Source organism: Coloeus monedula (genome assembly GCF_965178545.1).
Source record: "Coloeus monedula genome assembly, chromosome: 2".
In the NCBI taxonomy this organism is placed as follows: Eukaryota; Metazoa; Chordata; class Aves; order Passeriformes; family Corvidae; genus Coloeus; species Coloeus monedula.
Window position 1 is genome coordinate 62,106,373 of NC_138782.1, and position 18,647 is coordinate 62,125,019.

Below are 18,647 nucleotides of genomic sequence, written 5' to 3' on the forward strand. Positions count from 1 at the left end.
AAGAATTGCAACTTTAAAGTACTTAATTATTTTACGTGCCTTTAATCTTTTGTACAGGGATGATGAAGGAAACTTCTATGACTTTTCATCCCTGACGCGACATAGAGAGAACTGGGAGGCAATTGCTGTATCTGCTACTACCCAGAAATACTACATTAATGTCTGCAAGCCCTTAGTGCCGTATAGTCCTACACGTAAGTGCAAAATAAAGATATATTCTTCCTATAGCTAGGGATGGCAAGTGGTAGGACAGTACTGCTGGTGGCTGCTCTGGGTGAGAAAAATCACACAGGAAAGTATGTGGAGACAGTGGTGTGATTTCAGCGCCAGAGGGAAAGGTAGACTGTGGGCCTGATTTCCATCTTAGTGGGTGAGATTCACTAGCAGCTCTTACCTTCTCTTGATAACTTTATCACTCTGGCTCTTCTGTCCTTATCCAAAGTATGCTGTAGCTCTTAAAGATTAAAATAATCAGTTCAGAACTTCTCTGTCATCTTGTGATTGACTCTGTTTTGTGCAATGCAAGGCCAGACTGTAGCTTTCCAGTCTGTAGCAATCTACTTCCACTGTGGTAGCTGCCACTACTTTTTGCATGACCTTAAATGAAGTGAGACAATTGCTGCTAGTTGTGATTTTTGGGGAAAATACTCCCCAATGAGTATGGTTTGGACAATGGCCTGGAGATAGATCCATAGAAGCCATAATATACCTGAAAGTCAAGTAGTGGAGTTTTATTCCAGGCAAGTACACCTTTCTAACATTTGAAGTGATAATGCAGTTTTTGTTTATTTGTATAGGTTCCTGCCCTTCTGATGCTGCTGCCTCCCTCATTGAGGGTACAAAATGTACCAGTCTTGGGGAAGTTGCTGATGGTCCTCGTTGGGAAAATGTCACTTCTGTCCTGAAATACATTAATGGAGATCAGTGTCCAGATAAAATTCGGAAGAAAACAACAGTATTGCGCCTCAAGTGTGATGAAAGCAAAATTGTAAGTGGGTTCCTTCTGCTGGGATTTTGTGTTCATGTATTTTAGATGCTGAGCAATTTTTAAGAGGTCATTTTGTAGTCTGTTGGCACAAATTTTGTCATCTGTAATAGTGTCAGATCATCTGCTTCCATCTTGAAGATGAATGTAGTGCAGGTTGGGAAGTGTTTCAGTTAGTAAATAATGCTATTGGCTGCGTAGTTCTTAACGCTTGCACATCTGTATGCCTTGCCATTAAGTACTCTTCCATTTGATGAGATTTGAATCGCCTTTTGGATTTTCTGTTGGCCTAGGCTACCTTTAGCTCTCCTCTCATTAATTTTATTTCTCCTGACAGTGATTCTGTACTGTTGTGTATTTGAAATAATCACAGTAAAATACTCGGACTTTGGATAAATTCACTGGACCATGATGATGTGTTGGTTTCTAGGACTGGTGTGTTTGAATTGAGCTCAGCTACAGGCTGCAGGGATAAACCTGTTGGCATGGAATCTTAACACTATCACTCTATAGAGATGTCACTCTCTCCACTGTTTTGTGTTTAGGAATCAAAGCCAGAACTTATAACTGCCATTGAAGATTGTGAATATACCTTCTTATGGTTCACTGCTGCTGCATGTCCTCTTAAAAGCAATGTGCAAAATGACTGTCGGGTAACCAATCCTGCAACAGGTAAGGAGGAGGCCTCAGGATTTTGTATGTGGAAGAGGCTGCTGGAAGCAGCACTACTGTGTTTGTGTTCTTGAGGGACTTTGTTAGAAAAGGGCAGTGTGACACATCCTCTGGGGAGTGACTAACAAGCTTACTGACAGCAGAAATATCTTGTGCTGCAATATCCCTTGGAACATAAATAGTCCATAGTTCAAAACTAGTTTTTCCTCTGTTAATGTAAGTAACTGTTTTCCTTTCTAAGCTAGCAGGCAAAAAGGGTCTGGTTAACCTTTCTACTAAATTAAGTTCCCGAAAGCTTATAATACAAAGAAATGTCTTGATTTTGAATCTGAAAAAGAGATTAAGTTGTTCCCTGATCTCTCTATAGGCCACCTCTTTGATTTGACGTCATTAAAGCGAGAGTCTGGCTATACCATCAGTGATTCACATAACAGAATAATTGAGTTGAATGTTTGTGCTGAAGCTAAAAGTTCATGTGCTAATGGAGCTGGTAAGCATCTTATCCTCTCTGGTACTGTGATCATTGACTATAGGGTAGCCAAAAGAAATGCTTATGCTCAAGTTTACGGTAAAATGTGATGTTTTACTTCAAATGCAGAAGGAGTGAAGGGAACAGCTGTGTGGCTGTAATGGCTAGCAAAAAACCCTGAAACTGTTTTAGGAAATGAGGCCATGTATTTCTACCAAACACCATTTGCATGGACTCACTTCAAGTCCCTGTCCCTTTAGTTCCTAATGAATGGGTATTTTTTTGGACATGAGGGCAGGAATGTAGGTGCTTCTATTGCACGTCTTTAATGTTCTGAAAATGGAGCCATTACAAGCTTCCAGCTAGAGTGAACTCAGTGGTGGTGCATTACTGTACTGCATCCGCACTGGGCTTTGTGTCTGCACTTGAAACCTTTGCGAGCCCTCTTTCTAGCTTTCTGTTCTGATGTGGGTGCTTCTGAAACATCAGTAGAAGTCAACTTTCTGCTTAATTAACTGGTTTTTAAGCTGCTTAATTGCAGGTTGAATTACTAGCTCTTCTGTCAAAGTGAATATGAAATAATACTTAAGCATATTAGGTGCTAAAATAGGAATATTGTTCGTTGTGAAAATTATTTTTGTGTAGTTAGAAGAATATTGGATTGATTTGGTTTTTAATAGGCATCTTAATAAAATTACATAAAATCTGCCTGACATTTTGTGTTAATTGCTTGGTTTTCAGAGAAGCAATAACCAAACACTGCTCTGTGGTTGCTTAAGCATGTATAGATGCAGTACATTCAGCTGGTTGATGAAGTATTAAAGGCAACATTTGGTCCTTGCAGTTCAGCTCAGTTTAATGGCAACTCTGGATAGTGTGGCAAAGCCTATTCTTCTTAAGAAAATTAAAGTGACCTTAAAATCTTAAGTTGCCTGCTGCTTATGTTGTATGGTGCAATTTTTCAGGGCAGTTGCATCAGACTTGATCTGTTTTCTTTATTTTTCTCTCTCTACTTTAGCTGTCTGCATCACAGGTGGCCGAAAACCAGTTAATGCTGGAAAACAGAGTAAAACTTTAAGTTATGAAGATCAAGTGTTAAAGCTTGTCTATGAAGATGGAGATCCTTGCCCTGCAGACCCTGTGCTGAGGCATAAAAGCTATTTTAGCTTTGTATGCAAGTCTGAAGCTGGAGATGAGAGCCGGCCTGTTCTTGTGTCTTTTGACGAGCAGACATGCACTAGTTACTTCTCTTGGCATACTTCCTTGGCTTGTGAAGAAGAGGTGAGAATCACTTTTTCAGAAAACACTTGTGGGACTTAAAATTTCTGGGGGGGATTAGATATAATAGCAGTATATTTTAAATTCTTTGGGGGAAGGGTTTCTTCCTGTAGTACAGAAGACAAATTCATACAAGAGTTCTTGTGTGCTTTCCATACTGACATTTTCAACAGGGGTGAGCAATACTTGACAAAATCCTGGTTTCTGTGTTGAGCCAAGTTAAAACTTGTAACACTTGAGAGTAACCCCTTCGTGGAACCTACTTAGCTGCTTTTCTGTACAGTTCAAATAGAAGCCATAGAGTGTCATTTTGGGAAGTGATGGTTAAGATACTTCAGTGCTTGAGGATGGATAGCATCTCTGTGCATGGGGATAGTCTTTGTTTCTAGGCAGGTGACTAGAGGCCAAGCAAGTACATGATCAGTTTGCTCAGTGCAAAACCTGATAAACTTTGATAGCATGAATTTAGAATCTGCTTCTGATGTACGACACATGCTGTAACAACATAATTTGGTCAGTTTAGTTGAACTGGTGCTCCAGACAATGCTCTGAGATAGTCTGTAGTTAATTTTAGCTAATTAAAAATGACCAGTATTGGTGGGTGCACGGAGTAAAAGGCAGCACTAGGAATGGAAGGCTAAATGAGCTATTGGATGAATTTAGATCCTTTCTTAATACCTGAATATTTCTTTTTGTGAATTGGCCTAATCATTCTTTTTGCTGTTTTGATTACCTCTAGTGTGACCATCATTCCCTGCAATAAATTGTTTTTCCTCCTCATCACTGTTTCTATACTACAATAGCTCTGGCTTCCATTTAGGAAAACACCTTCCAGTTTTTCTTTATCCAGCAGGAACTTTCACATGTCCCCTCTTTCAGCTACACACAGTTCTGGTTTCCCCTTCAGTAATATGTACCATGCTGCAATAGAAATCAACAGTACCCAACCCCACTGTGTTTTCTAGCCTGTTAGTTCCATGTGGTGATCCTTAGTGCACTTCTGATCACTTTTTTCACAGTGACCCAAGCTATTTCAGTATGATGATATCTGGGTAGCAACAGTGATTATTTGTTCTTAAATTAAATGGTAATTTTGTTAGTTGCTCCTTAACCAATATCTAAACAAGAATAGATTTCTCAAATTCCACATAGACTGTCAGTAGGTTTATGCATGTTAAGAGTGTATGAAATTGGTTCTGAGGAAATGTAGTACTCAAGCCATCAACTTGCAATACACTAACTTTACACTGTTATAACCAAGCTTGTTTGTTGGAGGTGGTCCAATGATGTGTGGGAGATGAGGAGAGGAAGGGACGGGGCCCGATCTTAAAACCTCATAGTGACTACATTTGCTGGAGTACGTGTGCCAGAGCTTTGTCTTGGTATTGTTCTGATAGGGACTCCATTCCATAAGAATGTTTAAATTATCAAGGTTTTTCATATGTTGCTTGTAGGTGTTTAGTATCTGTAGACAAGCGAAAATTATAATGAATGCTGCTTTACTTATATTTGAAACTTTTGAATGGAGCCATGCTTCTGGCCCCAAGAAGGATAAGATGTTTGTCAATTAATCAAAGCAAGTAGTAAAAGAATAAGAGCAATAAATGTACCTTCTTGTAGGTGAAGTGCTCAGTAATGAATGGCAGTTCCCTGATTGACCTGTCTCCTCTGATCCATCGCACTGGATATTATGAGGCATTTGTGGATGAAGATAGTACAGATGTTTCTCCAGACTTCTACATCAACATTTGTGAGCCTCTCAATCCTATCAAAGATGTCAGCTGCCCACCTGGAGCAGCTGTTTGCATGGTTCCTGTTAATGGATTGCCAATAGTAAGTACCATGCCAGGAATCACTGAAATGTGCATTTCTCTAAGAGCTTAATATAGTATCCCTGTGTAGAGACCCTATTTGAGCCAGAGGCTTGACAATGGATTAAAGAAATGGAATGCAGAATTAAAATCTCCTCTGCAAAGTTCCCTTTTATTGCTTTTCCCTATGAAGAAGTATTTTTCTATTCTGAACCCCACTGATTTTTTTTGGATGTCAGAAGATTCAATACAGTGATAAATATGAAAAATTGCTACAGAGAATTTTTTTCATGAAGTGAAAAATAAATTCTGTGTCCCAAAGTGCTGTGTGCCAAATATGGACACTGGGAAGCAGGATGTCTTAGCCATTCTGTGGCTTAATTGATATTGTGATAGCCTGTTGCAACTGGAGCAGTCTAGACCCTAGCATGCTTCAAAATGCACTTAGATCTTTCATGGAAGAACTTGACAGCTGCATAAATAGTGAGCCTGTTACAGAGGATTGATTAACTTGTCTGTGTTACTGCCTTAGAGATCTAGGCTTTTGCTTTTGAGGACTCGTTTGCAAGCTCTAGAAGATAGGCATAAAAAGCTCAGATTGTTTCCCATGAATTTCCATATTAATCTAGGGACCTTACTTCATTCTTAATGCTATTTTTAAGTGATGTGTTGGTAATTTGGCACACTGATGTAAAGAAGAATCTACCTCTAAGATGCAGAACCTCCCTGGCTTTTGTCAAGTTTTGTCAAAATCTGTTTTGAGTTGCTCAGCTTGTGTTTTGTTAGGATTGAAATGTAATGGCTGTTCTTTGAGTATAGAATGCAGTTTTCAAAAGAGCAATAGTAGTGCTCCTGTGTAAACCAAACAGATGAATCTGAGCTGATCTAATCTCTGGGCTGATCTGGAATCTAGATGTGTCCTGTACTTCTACTAATAACATTTTTGCTTGTGTAGGATATTGGTCGTGTTACTGAACCTCCCCAGTTCAATAAGGCAGCAAATGAAGTTTACATCACTTACAACAGCACTACTCCTTGTCAAATAAGCAACAGATTGAACTATACTTCTGTTATTGTATTTCACTGCAGCCAAGGAACTAGTCTGGTGAGATATCCATTAAAGTTATGTTAATATTGGAGTGTAATGGAAAGTGGGTAGTAACCGGTGTTAGCTGTGTTTAAAACTAAGTCAAGGATTTGTTTCCAGAATGTATGGATGGACTTGTTTCAAGAAGAAGTACCATATTTGTATTCTTAACTGGCCAAAATTTTACTGACTGCCTGAACTTTAAGCTTGAAAGTTACAGGTTCTAATGATTTCAAGGATCAGATTCCATGGAAGTAATGTAATGATAACTTATCGCTGACTTTAAACTTTATGCTGTGTTGCACCTTGTTTAGATCCTAAAGTTTGTACTTGTACCTCAAGCTAACACAAGAACCAGTGTAACTGTACAGGTATTACTGTGAAGTGTTCTCCCTATGCTGTAACGTTTTCCATAATCACACACAACTTTAAAAATTTGCATTTAGTTGCTTATGTTTTTATTTTGTGTCAACACCTGAACACTAAATTGAGTTTGCATGGTGATGTGAATCTAGCACTTCTTGAATTTTTTTAATACTTCAGCAAACTGTAGAGAAGCACTTAGATATGATGTTTGTCAAACTAGAGCTTGCTGAAGATCATGAAACCATTTTTGTCAACATAGGGCATGAGCTGAAACTTGAGGCAGCTCTGAATATTACACAGATCATACTAATACTTCAGTTGAAAACATGATAAAGTAAACAATATTCTCTTTAAACCCTAACTCAGTGAAATTTCTTAATGCTCTCTGCCATCAAGAAGCACAGCTCTCACACTTTTGTTGCTTGCAACTGAGCTGAGCATCAAAATCTCAACCCTAATTAAGAAAGCTTGTGTACCTTGATTGTTTTCTGGAGCTAGGTAGAATGCACTTCCCTTTTAAGTTTTTTAGGTACTGATTATAATACGGTGTTTGTCCTACAATCAGTGAAGTCTAGCCATGGTAGTAACTGAGGTTAACTATTGGGGAGGGGGGAAAATGCAGAGACAACAACAAATTCTCCAAAAATTAAATGTGTCTTCCCGTGTTCTTTGGTAACAGGGTAATCCGAAGATGATAAGGAAAGTTGATTGCACTTTTGTGTTTGAGTGGGAAACTCCAGTTGTGTGTCCTGATAAAGTGAAAACTTTAGGCTGCTCTGTGATTGATGAACAGCTACACTATACTTTTAACCTGACCAGCCTTTCTGGAAGATCATTCGAGGTAGTGCCTTCTGGTGGTGTGACATTTATTTGTTTGGTTTTTTATTTACTTATTTATTTATAATTCCCTATTGCTATCAGCACTTTAAAACTGCAGGAAGGGTTTCTTTTAAGCATTCTGGGGTGTGAGAAAAGGCTGAAATGTGCTGTGGTCAGTATCAATACTTGTTTGGCTTCTGGCAGAGGAAATAATATTAGAGGGTATAACATTTTAATATTTTTGAAAGTAAATTTAATGGACACAGTGATGGGTAAAGGCATGAGAAATCTTCACCTTTGATAGAGTCTTGAATGAGAGAGCAGGTCTGCTGAGCAGATTTTATCTGTGGTCCTGTGTGCTTTATCTGCAGTTTTGTCATATTAAGAAAGGCCAGACTTGCAAAATTAGTTATCTTCTCCTGCATTATGCAAGTGCTGCCTAAGACTTGTTTTATGAAGCACTTGTGTGATTTTGTAAGTATTAACTCTAGACTTGCTGTGATGTTTCTGATTTTCTACACAGGTATTTTCTGGGTCCAACAATTACCACGTTGGTGTGTGCAGTGTAGGCTTGCCCCAGGGAAAATGCAGAGATGGGGCAGTGTGTCTGACATCTAAAAGTGGCGTGTCATCCTTTGGAAACCTAAAGGAAATGAGAATGGACTACAGCCACCAGGATGAAAAAGTCATCTTGCAATATACAGGAGGTGATCGGTGCCCTCCAGGTGAGATTGGAGCAGACCCATTCTTTATGTTCAAAACTTGTCAGGATATTTTTCCCTTAACACGTGAGGTTTTGTTGTGACAGGAGGAAGCAACATAGATTTTACATATAGCAAAAGAAACATGTAGTTTTGCTAAATCACAAGCATCATACTAATCTGCAAGGTCTACATGTATCTCCCTAGAAGAAACAGTGCAACTTTTCTGCAGGGATGATTGTAGCTAACTGTGTGCTACATCTAGTTCTCCAATTGGGTTTAAATTCAATGTTTCAGTATTTCTGTTGTCTGTCACTGACCTTTCTTTAAGAAGAAATATATTGAAGTACAGGCTTTGAATAAGGTTCCAAATGTGGATATGCCTCCTGTTCTACTGTGTGTAGTTAAGAGATTATATCTTTCCTTCTCAGTGACTGAAAAGGGAGAGCTCTGTGTGTTCCCCTTCAAGTACAAAGGGAAGACCTATGAGGAATGTATTACAGAAGGGAAGAACAGGCCGTGGTGTGCTACAACTGAAAACTACCAGGGAGATGAAAAATGGGGATTCTGTAGTAGCAGTAAGTACTTCCTATACTTCATGTACAAGGGTCTTAGCTAACACAGAGATTTAGCTGCACTAAAATCCATACATGCCTGAAAGACTCATGTAAAATACGCTTTTTCTTTTTTCCAACCTTTCCCCTTATAGCAACTGCAAGAAAGGAATCTACCATTATCTTTACATGTGATGAAAATGCTGGTGTTGGGAGCCCATACCTTCTCAGTGAGACTCTTGGTTGTGCTGTGACATTTGAATGGAAGACTCAGGCTGTTTGTCCTCCCAAGAAAATGGAGTGCAAATTTGTCCAAAAACACAGAACTTATGATTTGAGAATGCTCTCGTCCCTGACAGGATCATGGATCTTTTTCCACAATGGGAACTCGTGAGTAATGAGCAACTCAGAGGGAGCAGCTTGCTTATCAGTACAGTTGTAATGTGACATAGTATTTCTGTTTGGTCCCTGCTCAGCGTCTTAAAGCTGTCAATGCTTAACACTTCATATAAATAAAAAATCTGAAGGGACTGAGTAATCACATTCTTCATTCTCACCCTTTCCCTCTATTGGTAACCCTTTTAAAAGGATGAATATGTCTAAACTAAAAGCCATTTAAAAGCTTTCTATTTAAACTTCTATCTTAAAAATGTAATTTTGTTGTTTAAATGCTATTTTTTTTTGATTCTTAATAGTGTTGAAGAAAAATCTTTATTACTTAGTTGCTTTCTTTTGACTCAAATGTGTAAGTTGTTGTCTAAAGTTTAACCGGGACTTTTTACCCATATTTCTCGATGTGTTAGCATAGTGGAAAATATGGATGTCAGGAAGTCATCAACCTCTCCAGCCTCCCTCCTCCAGTGAGGAAATAGAAATGAACTGGCAAGGATGACAGCATCTAATTCTAAACTTATGATAGACTGTGGGGTAACAAAACACTTCATTCACCACCTCGCTAGCAGTTCTCTGCCCTAGCGTATCTGAGCTTGTATAGCTCCGAGGAGATGCTGAATTTAGGGTAGTACTATAATCTTTATAAATGAAAAAACTTTTGGATATTTCTTGACTCTGTTCCAATTTCTAGTTTGGACCTAATCTGGTAAATGATTAATTTTTTTTTTTGCATAGTCTTTTACTTGAAAATGACAGTTAGAAGTAATCTGCCAAACCTAGTATATGCTTTATTCTGTCAGCTAATTGGAGATTAGTTTCTTGCAACCTGTCTAGCTTCCTATGAAGATTCTAAAGTTTGCATATCACTTCTTCAGTTTAGCCTAAATGAATTTTAAAGAAGTTTTGTCTACCATGTTCTGTATAGGTACTATGTGAACCTCTGTCAGAGGGTACACGAGGGACCCACAGGCTGCCCTGAAAGAGCCAGTATTTGCAGGAAAAGCTACAATGGAGATGTTCAAGTTCTTGGACTTGTTCATACACAGAAGCTGAATGTGACAGGTAGAGAGTTCTGTTTTGTTCCTGTGGAGAGCTAGAGATTAAAGGATTAAATCTTATGTCCTGGCTATAGTAGTTCTTAAATTATGCTGAAGCCTTTATTTTGAAATATTTTTATCAGTGAATCTTCTGTTTAAAAATGAAAACAGAATGTGATGCTTAAGCCATGAGAAAATATTGAAGCAAATAAACAGTGTTGTCATTAAAGCTGTAAGAAATGAATTACCTATCTGAACATCAAGAGACCCTTTTATTACAGTGAGGATATCCAAACACTGGCACAGGTTGTCTAAAGAGGTTGTGGAGTTTCCTACCTTGGAGGTATTCAGAGACTGTCTGGACATAGTCCTGGACAGCTGGCTCCAAGTGACCCCACTTGAGCAGGGAGTTTGGACCAGACGACCTCCAGGGGTCCCTTTCAGCCTCAGCCAATCTGTGATTCTATAATTGTGAGAGGGGAAGTAATTTTTGTTCATCCAGTTTGAAAAGACTTACTCTGCATCTACTGACTTCTTCAATTAAAGCAGCATGTGAAGGATGATTAACTGGCTTCACTCTTAGGAAAACAAATACAAACCAATAATGTCAACTTTATTCAAGCTTCTAGTTTAAGGAATGTTTTTCAAATTGGTGCTCAGGGAAATTTTCCATCCATTTACAAAAGCAGTGACATGTATTGCCTGTGTTTATTGCCTGAGTTCCTTTATAAATGGGTATCTTCATTTATTTGTATGTTTAAAAAAATGATACTTTACATTTAAACTTTTGTTACAGCCATACTGGGGACCTGAACACAGGGTACAATGTAAAGGCAAAGGTGTTTGAGGAGTGATTTTTAAATGATCACAAGTGTGAATGCCTCGAATTACTGAAGTACTGTAATTGGTATATGGTCTATGCAGGGGAAAAGAATGCTAGAAGGAAGGAAGTCTAGGGAATGAGCAAAGGAAACTCCTGACAGCTGCTTACAAAAACCTTTTATCACCATTTTTTTCTTCTAGGTGATACAGTGTATATTAGTTATTCCAGTGGACAAGAATGTAGGAAAAATAAGAAAGTAAGAACAATTATAGAACTGAAATGTGCAAGAACAGTTGGCATGCCCATGCTGCAGAGGTGAGTAATAAATTTACACACCACTGATCTTCATGGCCAATTCCTTTGTACCTGTCTAGTAAACCCTTAAATCTCAGGACAGGGACTGTCTGCTCTGTTGGACAGTCCCTAAAATGATCCATGGTCTGTACTTGCGAGGCATGGGGTCTTCTGGAGTTTGTGCAATTGTTCATTTCCATACACATCGTATTTTGTATTTATCTTAAAATTTCTGGGAAAAAATCTAAACATTCCGATTTCAAATTAGATCTGACAGTGGCTTGGATGCTGTTGTTTCAATGTGCCTAGCCAATGTCATTGTACAACCACTCTTAACTCTGTTCAAAATCTGTTTATTGAAGGACATTTACTGTCAGTAAGTGAGCTACTAAAGCATGGTTTATTTCTGCCTCAATACAGTGTATTTAACCAGAATCTGTCTAAAGTGAGGTATATATGCATGATCACAAATACTTAGAAAGCTTGAGGACTTTTTTCTTAGTCTCTATATTAACTCCATATTGCTTGTAGAATTGGAAAACTGAACAAAATGCTCTGTGTGAGTCAAAGAACTAGGCAGCAAAGTTTGACTAGCTGTCAGGGTTTAGGAATGATATTCTCTAATTCAGTGCTCCCACTGAAACTATATACTGCTTGTTCCCCCTTTCCCCTTCCAAGGGCTGGAGAGGAGAAGTGGAGGCACAGAAGATAAATATAATGGGTTGAGATAAGACCAATTTACTGAAACAGAAATGAGATAAGAAAAGAAACGGTAACAACATTAATACCAATGACAGAGGATACAAGAAGGAGCTGAATGATTCAAATGAGACAACGATACATGACTGGGGTCCCTCTGCCGTGCTGTGCTGGCCCAGGAGGGACCCGTTCTCCCTAGAGAAGATGTCCTTCCCCCTGTTCCTAACAATGATGTGAGGTGGTATAGAATAACCTCTGGGTCCTGGCCATGGGCTTTCCTGGCTACTGCAAAAATTAACGCTGTCCTGGCCAGAACCAGGACACTAGCTTATACCTATTGTTCTGCTTAAATAAAAGGCAGGTTTAGCATGCTGCAAAAAAGCAGCCTGATATGTTCGCTAGCTAAAATATATCAATAAAACCCTTTGATACACTATGGGAATTCTGGAATTTTCAGTAGGAAGCTGAGGTACAGCCAGGTCTTCTAAAATCATGAAAGTGCAGAAAAATCCATTGCAATTCTTCAGGTAGCTTTTTTTGAGTGCTACTTGACTGTTTTAGCTTACTCTCGGTGTGATGCTTAGGCAGGATGTTGTCACACATGGGTTAGCAGTTGTCTTTTCCTTTTGTCAGGATGCTAAAAACTTGTTACTCTTTCCTGATATCATCAGCTGTATCTTTCATTTTGGTAGGTTTGATGAAGAAAACTGTGCCTACTACATCACATGGGATACACGTGCAGCTTGTGCTGTGAAGCAGCAGGAGGTAGAGGTGGTGAACGGAACAGTCATTAATCCTGCAACTGGGAAAAACTTTTCTTTAGGGGATGTTTATTACAAGTGAGTAAAAAAGCCCCAAACAAACACCAAACCAACAGAATGGTAGAACTAGTTACCTTTCTGGAGAAGATTGCTAAGCTGTGCCATTTATCGTCGCTGCAGATCACACCATATGGTTCTCAGTCAGGAGTGTGTATGAGCCACTGAATCATGCTTTTGTCTTCAGTTTATCTTAAACCTTTGGAGGTATTTACATGTTCACTCACACACTGAGGGCAGTGTAGCTGGAAAAGTTTGCTTTCTGTGCTTGCTAAGGATTATACTTATGCTAAATGTAATCCTTACTTCTACTGTTCAGGGAGGAAGCCACAGTCCTGCATCTTTTCTGGTTGCTGAATTGGTCACTCAGCTTGCTCTGGTATCACCCAGTGATAGCATCTACCACTGTTGCCAGTTTTATGTCTTAGGAATAACCCCAGCCTGTGTGTTTAGACTTAAGAACAGACTTGTCCTCTGTTTCCTCAGGTTGTACACAGCTTCTGGTGATGAACGGACAAATGGTGATAAATATGTATATCAAATTCAACTTTCTGGTATAATAAACTCAAGTTTCCCCGAATGCTTTGGAGCAAACATCTGCCAGGTGAAAACTAATGAACAGCGTGTTCGGAGAGTTGGTTCTGCCAGAAATGCCAAATATTACGTTGACGGTAAGTACCTGCTCACCACAGAGATTTGCTTGATGTTCTGTGAATTGCTTCATCAGAAAATGGTTCTTGATTAACAACATCTGTGCTCATCTGTTTCTGTAAAGCTATCCAAAGTCTGTCTAGCATAATTTAGATTGGGTTTTTTTGCTGTGTAAGCTCAGTTGCAAATACAGCCTTAATATGGGTTAGGGCTGGACACTTGAAGACTGAAAGACTTTGTTAAAAACAATGTGAGATAGAAGACTTTGGTCTCCTGTTTCCCTCTGTGCTGCTGCATAAGCAATGATTTCCTTCAGCTAGCTACTTTTCTTTTCAGGGTCTAATGTTAACATTGTTCTCAAGGAAGTAGTAAACTACAAGGTTTTCTTCTCGTTGTAGATGATGATTTGGATGTCATATTTTCATCTGACTCCAGATGCGGTAAAGATAAATCAAAGTTTGTGTCTTCAACCATTTTCTTCCACTGCAATCCACAAGCAAAGGAAGGCATCCCTGAATTCCTTCATGAGACAGCAGATTGCCAGTATTTATTTACCTGGTACACATCTGCTGTGTGTCCATTAATGTGAGTAGTTAACCATTTTCTGAAAGCAGCTTTTGTCAGCACTTCTCAGCCAAAGGCTTCTTTGTATTTGTTCATCACAGTGATTGGTAAAAGGGGAAAAGCTAAAAAAGCAGTAGATAAATTGATGATGGTGTATGCAGTGTTTGGCACATGACCACTAAATTAAAGCTTGCTAAACTGATCTGGACCTAAAGCTGGAGAGGCACATTGGAATTAGTATCATTGTTTTCACTAAGTAAAACCCACTGCAGCTGACAGAACATGCTGTTTTGTGTTACTGAGAGGAGCAAACAGTTCGTGGGTGAGGTCTTTGGTCCCCCTTGTCTTACTGTCTGGAAAACTTTGAAGCTGTGACAAAGACTGTCCTTTCCCTCTATCTGCCCACTTCTGTAGCCTGGAATGGAAAATCATTACAGGCCTTAAAGGAATAATGAAGTATTTCTGCAATTAAATATGATCAGCTAATCTCCTGATTAGTGAGGGGACAGTGTTAAAAGCAGAGTGTCTGTATCTAAGTGCTTACAGCATTCTTGACAGGTAGGCAGCCTCACTGTGAAAAATGGAGTGACTACTTCTGGGAGTGTTTACTTTCTGCCTGCTAGCTTGAAAGAAAAGGGAAACTCTTGATTCTGATTTAAACCCATTGAGGGAGTTTGGTCTGTGCCACAGTCAGATGAAAGATAATTTCTGTAGCTGTTGCAGCTTATGCAAGTGCAGATTTGGTTCTAAAACAGCAGCTTTGTGTGGACAACTGCTGCTGTATAAACTCTGGAGTGCTTAATTGTGGTCTGCAGTCTTGACTGTAGTTTCGTGCACTATTTGATAGCATACTGGGATGTAGGCACAGTACATCTATTTGTGTTTTTCAAGTTGTTTTTTACTTAGATGAAATCCCCTAAATCTGTTTATGCAGCTCTTAGGTTGGACTGACAGGATGGTGTAGCATGTTGTCTTTTAATCTGCTGTTTCTAATCCAGTTTAACAGAATTTATCAATAGATCCTATCTTTTCAATTTACATTGCTAGATTAACCAATGATCCAGGAAACAATCAGCACCAGACAGATGAGGAGACCCAAATACATAAAGGTCTTTCAAGGAGAAGCCAGGCTGTTGGTGCTGTGCTGAGTGTCCTCCTGGTTGTTCTCACTGCGTGTCTCATAATCTTGCTGTTCTACAAAAAAGAGAGGAGGTAAGAAATTATTAAGAGTCTTTAGAAGTTTCTTTGTCAGGACTTGGTTTTCTGCCAAAAGTGAAAGGGAAATAGTAAACTTTAGAGATTTGAGTTCTGTTTTTTAGTTGGCAGCATCAACTGTCAAACTGCTGGTTCCTTCAAATTCTCCAGTACTGTCTGAAGGCCCATATAAAAGAGGGCTGGGATGTACAACTGAGTTGGTCTAGCCTATGTTGTGGACAACTGCTAATTAAGGAAAATAAAACAGCATGACAATATCGTTAGCATTTGATATCCCTCTCCTTTCATGAAGTCAGGCCATATCCATACAGCAGTGTCAAGGAACAAGTGCAAGTCCTGCCGTTCCTCTGCTTTCCAGACAACTTTTGGGGTGTTTTTCCCTTAGATATGAAAGCCAGAGGGGTTTCAGAACAGTCAGCCTGAAGCTTTAGCAAGGGGGAAGATGTACATCTTCCCAGACTGAATTTTGTTAGAGTGGTTCAGGGTCAATATGATAGTTTGCAGCTCATTTGTTGACATGCTTTATGTTGATGGTAGAAATCCAATGAAGAAAAGTGAGGGCTAGTAAGTGGATATAGTCTTTCTAATGTAGTATTCTTCCTTTTCTTTAGGGAAATTGTAATAAGCAAGATAACAAACTGCTGCAGAAGATCATCTGGTGTTTCCTACAAATACACAAAGGTAATACAGTGACAAAATCAAATTTGTTTCTTGTAAAGTTTTTGTTAAATTAAGCTTTTTTTTAATAAATAAATAACCCCCTTAATTTCTAGTTCCTTTACTGCATGGATACCGTACTGTGTGGCATCAGGAAAGCCACATAGCTGAGATATGTATATATTTATACTGTGAAATGGGAAAGGAAGATAAAGAATTGAAGAGCGGTCTATAAATCACCAAGTAACGTGCAAACGTACAAGAAGAGAACAAAGTCTGTTTCAGTGCAGTGAAAAGTGATGCTCTTGCAGTGTTACTGTCACAGCTACATTAAACCAAGGTCGTGTGTGCTGTGGGGTCTGACGATTGGGGAGATCAGTGTGTGTCAGTCTGGAGTGGCAGATACAGTCTGGTCTTTTCTTTTCTTGCAGATAAACAGCGAAGAAGAAGCTAATGAGAATGAGACCGAGTGGCTTATGGAGGAAGTCGCAGCACCAAATCCAAGAATGGCCAAAGGAGGGCAGGAGAATGGTCACATTGCTACCAAGTCTGTTACATCTGAAGCCCTTACCTCTCTCCATGTGGATGACCTGGACAGTGAGGATGAAGTGTTAACCATTCCAGATGTAAAGATTCAAACAGGAAGAGGACTAGACAAGAGCAAGCACCCACAAAAGAAGCCACACAGTCTTGGCAGTGATAACAAGTCTTATTTACTGAATGGAGGAAAGGAAAGGAAAGCAATAGCCAAGCCAGGCCAGCAGAAGGCACAGAACTCTACAAATACAGTATCATTTCATGATGATAGTGATGAGGACTTGTTGAATATTTAATAACCCCTCTTGTGCCTAATCAAATATATATATAGAGAGATTATATATAACGGGACAACATTTCCAACCAAATATGAGGACTTCAGCCTGAAAGATTTTTCTGAATTTTGCCTTTAACAAGAAACCATTGAAAAGGGAAGAAGAGAAAGATTCTGTGATTGTTTACAATGATCTGTTCAGTAATGACTGGATTTCTGACATCCAGTTGGCTGAGTTAGTTGACTCTCTCTAGCCAGGACACTTTTTTTTTTTTGAAGTCTCAGCATAGATGTTAAATGCTTGCTTAAAAAAGAGAAACCTTTGAAAGGAAAGGATTAAGGCTCAATGAAGCCCCTGGCTTCTGAGATTCAAGTTATCTGACTACTCTCGTTTTAACTCCTTGTATTTATTGATCCTCACTACTCAGGTTTGCTTGATAGTAACATGTTCTTCCTGCCGGCAGGGTATTATTCTATGGGTTCACCCATTGTGAGACAAGGAAAAGTATAACTTTTGTGTGTTGGGATGATTTGATGTAAATTTTGGAACTGGTCTAATTTATCCTGTAAATTTGAATATCCATTCTAATTTAAACAGATAATTGGTTCAAAGGTGTGGATGGAAAGGTACAATTCTGTATAGCTTTAGCCTGAAATGGTTGCTGTTCTTCGCATGGTATTTTTTTTTTGGTACTGGTCGTATGACTGACTTTATCAGTATTTGCCTAAGCAGCTGACAAGCACCCAAAGATTTTTTTTTTCCTTGATTATGGCTGGACTAGGCCAACTGCACAGACAACCAGAGTTTTCAAGGATGTAGAGGCAGAGTTCCTGTAATACAATCTGTGCTACCCAGTTTGTCATCACCAAGAAAAGCCCAAGGACTAGAGAAGCCCTAGTCTGCATAATGCCTCTCTCTGGTATTAGTATCAAGAAAATAAATTTGGGCCAATGTTTTCTGATAGCCTGATTTCTAGTCCATATGCTATGATCCTGGCCATGGTCATTGATTTGAAATGTTGCTGGTAATGAATGCAAGTCAATTTTTCTCTAGCAGTCTTGCTCTTCTCCAGATATTTCCTAAATAAAATTATGGACAATTATAGGGTTTCAAAGCATTGTACAAGAACATGCATTGGTCAGAATTTTTTGAAACTTTTTGTTGTTCCTTTTGGCTGGCTTATTCAGTTTCAACAATGGTTTCTTTTTATAAAAACTCCATTTTGAATCAAAATAGTGTAATATAAAGTATTCAGCAATTTCAATAAAAGATATGAAGTGGGTATTCCAAATCCCACATCTCAAGTCTGGAATCCTTCTTACACTATTCCGTATGCTGCTCACCAGCCTAGCGTGACCCTTTCCTGCTGGGATGGTTTATACCTCAATTGTGTCACTCAAAATGAGAACCAGTGTTTGATGACAAAGATCAGAATAGGTAGGTAGGCTCTGGTGGTATGTTCTTTTATCAGACTTGGGTTTTCTTCTTCTTGTATTGCTACCAGTGGAGCTGTAAATCAGTTTGGCTTAAGCTTCATCTTTTCAAACTTAAATCAGCATTTTTCATATTTAGAATTAGGTGAGCTGGGGGAAATCAGAGGCTTGATGGTGTATTTTTAATACTGTCAGTTATCATTACACAGTTCTCTCAATGCATGTTGGAGAGTTCTGTTTCCCTTCCTCAAGTCATCAAGGCTGGCATTTTGGAGTTGTTTGATCCATGAACCCACTGCATGAAATTATTTCTCCTGTGTGAAGTCACGTGGTCTCTTTGTTTGGGCTATGCCTAACGAGGCGTAGGTAGAACAGAGCTGCCCTGTCTGGGGGTGCTTATTTGAGCAATATCAATGATAGAATTTGTATCTGACAGCAGTGGGAGGTAGGTAGGCTGGCTGAATCTTACCTCATAGAGAACTGGATGCAAACCAGCTTCACCAGACTGT

The 18,647-nt window shown here is 39.1% G+C and overlaps 1 protein-coding gene across 3 annotated transcripts in view; it reads left to right on the forward strand.

The window, feature by feature from the left end:
• Positions 1–18,457, forward strand: part of IGF2R (insulin like growth factor 2 receptor) — a 58,031-nt gene extending 39,574 nt beyond the window's left edge. For all 3 annotated transcript variants that reach the window (XM_082303453.1, XM_082303452.1, XM_082303454.1), the window contains exons 30-48: positions 58–194; positions 798–988; positions 1,531–1,657; positions 2,025–2,147; positions 3,145–3,407; positions 5,025–5,237; positions 6,171–6,320; positions 7,348–7,509; positions 8,011–8,212; positions 8,620–8,766; positions 8,898–9,132; positions 10,061–10,197; positions 11,196–11,310; positions 12,681–12,827; positions 13,293–13,477; positions 13,856–14,042; positions 15,069–15,233; positions 15,848–15,917; positions 16,325–18,457. In XM_082303453.1, the coding sequence (XP_082159579.1) occupies positions 58–194; positions 798–988; positions 1,531–1,657; positions 2,025–2,147; positions 3,145–3,407; positions 5,025–5,237; positions 6,171–6,320; positions 7,348–7,509; positions 8,011–8,212; positions 8,620–8,766; positions 8,898–9,132; positions 10,061–10,197; positions 11,196–11,310; positions 12,681–12,827; positions 13,293–13,477; positions 13,856–14,042; positions 15,069–15,233; positions 15,848–15,917; positions 16,325–16,726 (3,358 nt within the window). In that variant the 3' untranslated portion in view covers positions 16,727–18,457. The remainder of the gene's footprint in view (positions 1–57; positions 195–797; positions 989–1,530; positions 1,658–2,024; positions 2,148–3,144; positions 3,408–5,024; positions 5,238–6,170; positions 6,321–7,347; positions 7,510–8,010; positions 8,213–8,619; positions 8,767–8,897; positions 9,133–10,060; positions 10,198–11,195; positions 11,311–12,680; positions 12,828–13,292; positions 13,478–13,855; positions 14,043–15,068; positions 15,234–15,847; positions 15,918–16,324) is intronic.
• Positions 18,458–18,647: the final 190 nt, after the last annotated feature.